Source organism: Leopardus geoffroyi, chromosome C2 (genome assembly GCF_018350155.1).
Source record: "Leopardus geoffroyi isolate Oge1 chromosome C2, O.geoffroyi_Oge1_pat1.0, whole genome shotgun sequence".
Taxonomy (NCBI): Eukaryota; Metazoa; Chordata; class Mammalia; order Carnivora; family Felidae; genus Leopardus; species Leopardus geoffroyi.
This window is the reverse complement of record NC_059333.1, coordinates 14,707,184-14,715,343: the sequence shown is the minus strand read 5'-3', so window position 1 is coordinate 14,715,343 and position 8,160 is coordinate 14,707,184. Positions and strand designations below refer to the sequence as shown.

Sequence of the window (8,160 nt, the reverse complement as noted above, 5' to 3'; positions counted from 1 at the left end):
ATTCTGGCATTGAAATATTTGTATGTTATTATTTATACATTATTGACCAGAGTTTGTGTTAAGTTTGATGTGGCTGTTTTAATAAGAGCTCAATTTGCATCTCAGAGTAAATTTTGGAAGTCTGGATTTGATCTAATTTCTTCCGACTATGGATATTTTTCTCATTCAAACTATAGTTACTGGACATCCATATTTTATAGTTTTGTTTTAAGTTTATTTGTTTTGAGAGAGAGAGAGAGAGAGAGAGCGAGCAAGAGAGTGTACTCAAGCAGGGGAAGGGTACAGAGAGGGAAAGAGAGAATCCTAAGCAGACTCTGCACTATAATGACCCGAGGCAAAACCAGGAATCAGCTGCTTAATCAACTGAGCCACCCAGGTGGCCCAATATATTTTACAGTTTTAGGTCTTATGAATAAAGTTCTGAGACTTAGGGTATATTTTGTGTCTTTCAAAAAAATGGATTTTATCTATGTGTACAGAGAGAATGTGACTATGTAGTTGACAGATTCATCAGGAACTTCATGAACAATAATAACATTTAGGTTTACGTGGTTAGTATGATAAATGAAAGAAAAACTAAAAGCCAGTTTAAAAAGATGTAAGAGTCTTAAATTCTAATGAGCTTACCCAAATCTTATTTTAAAATGGCCAGATTCATGCATCTGATGATGAGGGTCCAATGTCATTCCACTTTTCTATATGTATGGAAAGATATTCTTGGTGGGGAAAATGTGTCTGATGCCCTATTAGTGCTTTAGTCAAGCCCAAACTAAATATAGGTGAAAAAAAAACTTTTTATGCAACAGACTTGACTATTTCATTTGGATGTCACTATAAAGTTGGGGACACTAGGGGCGCCTGGGTGGCGCAGTCGGTTAAGCGTCCGACTTCAGCCAGGTCCCGATCTCGCGGTCCGTGAGTTCGAGCCCCGTGTCGGGCTCTGGGCTGATGGCTCAGAGCCTGGAGCCTGTTTCCGATTCTGTGTCTCCCTCTCTCTCTGCCCCTCCCCCGTTCATGCTCTGTCTCTCTCTGTCCCAAAAATAAATAAACGTTGAAAAAAAAATTTAAAGTTGGGGACACTATATGTTTACTCTTTGGGTAACATTCTCAGCTTTCACAGGCTAAATAGCTGAAGAAGCCCCTGTGAGACTAAAATAGCAGCAGGTCCCAAGGAATAAAAACAAGTTACAAAAAGACATTATCCTTATCTAGTGCCATAATCAGGGTTCAAAGAATATCCTACTCATTATTTCCTTAGACCCTCCAATAGATCTACAAAAAGACTATTTTTAAAATTCAGGTGTTTTAAGTAGGAGGAAATGAATACAATTGAGGTGTTTTAAGTAGGAGGATCAGAGACTTCGCTGGTCATGACAACCAAAATTGTCTCTCCAGATATTGCCCAGTATTCCTTGGAGGATAGAAGGAACAACTGCTCTTGTTTGAGGAACCGTTTATCTAAACTAACGCATGGAGAGAAAGAGAGGTGAAAAGAATTTATGCAAACATGGACCATAGTGAAAAGATTGAACATACTTGTCTTTGGAGTCCTAAAACAGGTACGAGAGAGAATTGGGGAGATAATATGTTGGGGAGAAACCGCTAAAAATTTTCCAAAACAAAGCCAATAAACAGTGCCAACTAAAAGTTAGATAAAAATCGAGAAAATACATCTACACGCTAGTAAAACTCATGAACACCAGTGACAGGAATGTTTCTAGGAAACCTGAGAAAGAAAGCTAATTTCCTTCTAAACAGGAAAAAAAAGTGATGATGGGACTAAAATATGAATTATTTACAAAGATAATTGAATGAAATATTCAAAATTCTGAAAGAACACAGATGTCATCCTAGAATGCTATGCTCAATCAATGTGTGCTTCAAAACTGAAGATAATTTCAGACAACGAAAAATTCAAGAGAATATCTAAGCAGCAGACTGGCAAAAAAAAAAAAAATATGTACTAGATGTTGTCTGTTATTAAGGAGGAAAAAGTCTGAAATCCAGATATGAGCTACATTCTTCTCCTTTTTTAAAAACCATTATGTTTTTTTTGGTTACGGTGTGGCTTCCCAGTGGACATATTTACTGGGATACAAATGACCCCTAGCCAACATTGGGCAAATATAATAAAAATACCTTCTAGATAACCCATAGACAACACATCATCTGATGGCATAAATCTTAATATCCCAAGTCATGGTTTTTAAGCTCCTGGCTACTTGTTAAGATGATTAATTAGAGTTGAATCTTCCAGATGGTTAGTAACAGGATGAAAAGCAACTCCCATAAAATAATTAGATGGGTGGCAAAAGTAGGATCTAAAGTATATGATGGGAATCTGTTGGTTCCACAAACCACAGATAGGAAAAAAATTAGGAAGAAAACAGAGATGGGAATCAAATACCTGTTTGGAAGCCATTAGTTCCCCAACTCAGAGCCAGCATTTTAATATAAAATATCCCAATAATTTTAAATGTGGATAAATAATTCTACTTTAGGAAAAAAAAAAAAAACTAGAGTAGAGGTGTACATTGTGCCAATATGATACCTGAACTGCATTTGGTACATGGGATTAGCCCTTTGAAGAAGAGATCCCAGATGGCACTCTGCCATTGAGGTTGGGTGAAAAGATGAGCATCTAGGAAGTGGATCTCATCAGACACCTAATGTGATGATGCCTTGATCTTGGATGTCCCTGCTTCTAGAACTGTAAGAAATAAATGTTTGTTGTGTATAAAGTGACTCAGTCTGTGATATTCTGTTATAGTAGCTGGGATGGACTAAGACAGGTTATCTGTATATATATATCTATATATTTTTTTTCAAATTGGCAACATTTGGAGATGTTCTAGCTATGTTCTAGCATTTTTCACTACTTTATAAGCATCTGATTCTTGATTTTGGTTCAGGTCATGATCTTACGGTTCATGAGATTGAGCATTTACTTTTTCCCCTCACCTCAACTGATAAATACTCTGATTCTCTTCTCATGGGCTCAAATTGGTCTCCATCTGTAACTCTGTTCTGATGTACTGTTCTTTTATCTTGCTTCCAAATACTTGTCCTGGATCCTTTCTGTTCCAAGCCTTTCTCCATTCAACTTGTAACATTGTTAGGCCTTCATCCAGTATGAGATACTCTGCATTAATATTTAATACTTGGAAAATAAATTTTGGATAAAAATGAATTAATTAAAACAAGTAGTTTTTCGATTTTTAGAAGGTTTTTTGGCAAGGTCAAAGCTATGCCTATAACCAAATGAAAGAAAGAAAGAAAGAAAGAAAGAAAGAAAGAAGAAAGAAAAGAGAGAAAGGTGATGTCATTTTAATCTCCACCCTTAGAAGGAACTCATACCCCAGCCAAACCAGAATCAGATACAGGTACAGCATATACCAGGAAGAAAAGGAGGGGCATTCTCAGTCAAGATGACATGGCCATTAATGCAAAACGGTCATAACATTTCTGACATAAGAATAGTTCATTGCCTTTGTGTTATAACAAAATTTATTATAGTCCTCATAAATGCAGTAGGTGCGAAACTACGCAGCTGCAATTACAGAGAAGATGATTGAGTTAATACTATGCAAATGAAGGAGTACAAACATAGGGATGATGCCCTTGTCACTTTCGACACCTGCAGCTGAGAGTATATAAATGTCACCGTCCCGGAGGTAGAATAGACCTCAGAATATTCTCAGTGTGAATTCAGGATTCTCTGTGTTTTCTCAGCTGAACTCACATCTCCTATGAACATGGGCTTCAGCTGCTGCTCCGGAAACTTCTCCCGCTCCCTTGGGGGCTACCTGCGGTACCCAAGTTCTTTCTACCCCAGCAACCTGGTCTACCGCACTGACCTCTGCTCTCCCAGCCCCTGCCAGCTGGGCTCCTCTCTCTACAGCAGCTGTCAGGAGACCTGCTGTGAGCCCACCAGCTGCCGGACGTCCTGCGTGGTGTCCAGCCCCTGCCAGAGGTCCTGCTCCTGCCCAAGGACCTCCACACTCTGCAGTCCCTACTGGATGACTTATGCTGGGCCCAGAGGCTTCAGACCCCAGGGTTATGGAGTCCGTGGCTTCCCCACCTTGAGCTATGGATCCACATTCTGCCACCCAACCTATTTTGGTTTTCGGCATCTCCAGCCACTTTGCTACAAACCAATCTATGGATCTGGCTTCTACAGATTAACTTGTTGAATGTCTGGATCTTTTTGCAGAATGTTAACTATTTTTTTTTTCACAAGAAACAACTCTCTATGGTCTCCAGAGACTAATTCCTCACCCTTTCTGTGGCCACGAGGTTAGCTTTCAGATTGGTTCCTGCAATATGTAAAACTAAGCAATAAACATAAGATTTCAATCATATAGCTCTATTGGTGATGGAAATCATACAATTATTACATACACAATCCCTGCTTGGGATTCTCTCTCTCCCTCTCTCTCTGTCCTGTCCTGCTTATTCTCACTCTCTCTCTCCCTTAAAATAAATAAATAAACTTTAAAAAAAGCTTTAAAGTTTTTGTCTTTAGATATTTTCCTTTTTATATAAACCGTATAAATGAGTATCTCAAGATCTATAAAAATCTAATCTCTTAAATCATGTGAGACCCTGTATCTCTCTTCATAGGAGAAGAAAAACACAAAAGTTGGTAGATATATGCAAAATGCAGAGGGAAAGAATAAAATTTAGATACAATGGTAGGTTTGCACATGAAAAAAATTAAATGTAAATCTAACTTGTGACTGTATATTTTCAGGAACTACTAAATATAAATGTTGAATAACTTCCATGAGACTCATCCAATATTACTTGGGGAAAGTAACCAAAGTAACTCACTGAATCCCAGTGAGTACATTTTGATTGAATTAATTTCCTTATGGTATATAAGAAGGAAACCAATCATGCTTGGTGTAAAGATTTTTGGATCAGCTTGTGTGGGTATTTACCCTAATGTTCTCCAATGACTTCAACTACATAGCTGAGAACCACAGCCTTAATGTCAAGAAAAAATAGAGATCCTTTATTTCTACTTTGTTATAGACATGTGCTAATCTTTTTTAGGCCATGTATTCCAGAAAACAATATGTTGATATGTGAGACACAGTTTGATAAAAAGATAAATCTAATAATCAAAAAGAACTATCTTTGAGTTACACTAAATAAATGTTCAAGTAGATTTTCAAGTCATTGTTTCTTTAGAATCTTGAACAGCACTCAGAGGGAGATATATTTTATGTGCTAAATTTCTTTTAAACATGAGGCAATGGAAGCTCAAAGTAAGTCAAGGTCTGGCCAAAGATCCCAGGTTTATGGAGAAATCAATGTTCACAGTTTCCTGAAAGTTGGAGCATACTATGAAAAGCAAAAACAGAATTAGTATGGGTTGGAATAGAGGAAGTTTGGGAAGATAAAATGAAATGAACAAAGCAGAGATCTATAAAGTTAGCTGGTATGTTTATGAATAATTAATAATGCGTGCACATTACTCTGTCATTTTTCAGTCTGAGTTTTGAGTGACAATAATCCTAGGTTTCATAGTCACCTATTAAATTTACTTGAACAGATTTCTAGTGATAATCTTCCATGTTGATTGTCTATTCTAAATAATTTTGCATATATCACAGAATGACTATTCTTACCAATCACCCTCATATATAGAAACTTAATGTGATATTTATACCAAATATAACTTTTGATAGCATTAGACTAGATAGTTTAATCACTCTTATGAATAAAAACTTTAGTAGGACTTAAGAAAATAATCTATACATAAACTCTGGAGTACTATCAGCTAAGAATTGCTAGATCGAATTAGGACACGTTTTAAGTCAAAATAAATGGTATTTGGGCTACTTTCTTCCTGAGTTGTCCACTGAATCCAAAAATGTTAATGGGCTATTGGTGTGAATGAATAGAATCAGATTTCAGGGCTTCATTTTTAAGGAGCTTGGAATACAGGTAAACATTCTGGGCTTTGAAAAATTCTACCAGAATTTTATGAGTATGCAAACATAGAGTGTGTTTCATAGGAACTGAAGGCAACCTTCGACTTGCATCAGTGTTTATGAGATTGAGAGTGTTAGTAATCTTACCTCAGCTTGGCATAACCAGAATAAATCCTTGCAAAAATAGACCCATTCAGAGCCTCAAATTACCTGTGGTAATTGATTAAAATTTACTAAGGCTACAAACAGGCAAAACAAGACCAAACCAAGAGACAACACAGAGCATAAGCAAACTTACAGAGTATCTAGATAATGTACATATTAGAAATGTACAGAAAAATAACTGTGGTTATTATTTTTAAGCAATTAAAGACAAGAGTTAAGAGTTTTGGCAAAATACTAGAATATATACAAATGAGCATAACAATACTAAAACTGGGGGTGCCTGGGTGGCTCAGTCAGTTGAGTGTCTGACTTTGGCTCAGGTCATGATCTCACAGTTCATGGGTTCGAGCCCCACGTCGGGCTCTGTGCCGACAGCTCAGAGACTGGAGCCTGCTTCACGTTCTGTGTCTCCCTCTCTCTCTGCCCCTCCCCCGCTCATGGATAAATAAATAAATGTAATTTAAAAAACATACTAAAACTGTAAGATACAATAACTAAAATGAACCGACTCAAATGAATTCAAAGGCACACTAGAACAGTCTGAAACTCTGGGCCAGCCTCGTCCTCAGCTGAAATAGAGAATAAAATAATGAGCTCAGATCAGAGTGTCAACATATCTGGTTGGAGTGTGGGCAAAGTGGAGATGCATTCAAACTGGTTTAAACTGGGGACAGTCCTGCTTAACTCAATTCTTTAATGAAGCTTACTGTTAAGTCCTTTGCCTTTCTAACATGCAGAGGGAAGGACTTACGTTCTCTGGAAAACAATAAAGGAATATAGTTGCATATGTTTATTTTGTGTGTGCATATGTATTGATCATATAATCATATGTGTTTATAACTACAATTGTGACTCTATAAATATAAGTATCTCTATTTCAAAATCCACTGGTCTTTTGTTTATAATGTCTATAATGTAATAAAGCATTATAAAAAATTTCAAGGAGCATGTAAATGTTACCCAATCAAAACTATCCATGGAAGCAAGTTCACATTTACTACAAATATTAGAATTAGTTGGCACAGACTTGAAAGAGACTATGATGAACATGTAAATAATTAAGAAAAAGATGGATGCAATTAATAAACACATGGGAATTATAAGAGATGGAAATAATTAAAAAAAAAAACTAATGGATATCTCTAAACAGAAAGTTAAAGGCTTAAAATTAAGTAAAGATATAAAATTAAAACAGGATTGTGAGAATATTTGACAAAACGGAAGTAAGGATAAGTGAACTTGAAAATAGGTTTTTAAAAAATATATATTATCCAAACTAAGCTACACAGAGAAATAAAGATTGAAAAAGGAGGCAGAGTAAAGATTTGGAAACTTGTTGAAAAACATAGGGCAATCTAAAAACTGTGTAAGAGAAGTCCCATAAAAAAAATTGAGCAGAAAAAAAAAACTATAGTAAAAACTTTTGTACATTTGCCTAACAACAAACAAAATAACAGCAAACAAATCAATAAAACTTCCAATTTACAAATCCAAGAATCTTAGGATACTTGAATCAAGAGAGATCCACACTAGGCGCATTATAGTGAATTGATTAAAAGCAAAGATAAAAAGAAAATCATAAATTAGCTAGGGGAAAAGGAAACATTACATATGGGGAATAGTGATAAGAAATACAGCTAATGTTCTTAACACCAGAAGAACATGGAATGATTTTTTTTTCTTTAAGTTTATTCATTTTGAGAGAAAGAGAGAGAGAGAGCATGAATAGGGGAAGGGCAGAGAGAGGGGGAGAGAAAATTCCAAGCAGGCTCCATGCTGACACAGCACAGAACCTGATGCAGGGCTTGAACCCAGGAAGCGTGAGATCATGACCTGAGCTGAAGTCAAGAGTCTGACATCCAACCCATTGAGCCACCCATGTGTCCCTGAAATAATATTTTTAAAAGGCTGAAAAGAAAAAGAAAATTCAGCTTCCTAGAATTTTATATCAGTTCAAAATATCCTTCAAAAATGAAAGAAAAAGAAAAGTATTTTCAGAAAATTTGTATCCTCCAACTATAAAATCATTAATTTTGGGGCACCTGATTGGCTC

At 36.2% G+C, this 8,160-nt stretch overlaps 1 protein-coding gene across 1 annotated transcript; it reads left to right on the top strand.

The window, feature by feature from the left end:
- Window positions 1-3,755: 3,755 nt before the first annotated feature.
- On the top strand, window positions 3,756-4,418 carry LOC123576036 (keratin-associated protein 13-2-like). Its single transcript, XM_045437069.1, has one exon. The coding sequence runs from the start codon at window positions 3,756-3,758 to the stop codon at window positions 4,191-4,193; it is 438 nt and encodes a 145-aa protein (XP_045293025.1). The 3' UTR covers window positions 4,194-4,418.
- The last annotated feature ends 3,742 nt before the right edge of the window (window positions 4,419-8,160 follow it).

What these genes read in the sequence shown, in the direction of transcription:
- LOC123576036 (XM_045437069.1), top strand. Translation starts at nt 3,756, where the DNA reads ATGGGCTTCAGCTGCTGCTCCGGAAACTTCTCCCGCTCCCTTGGGGGC.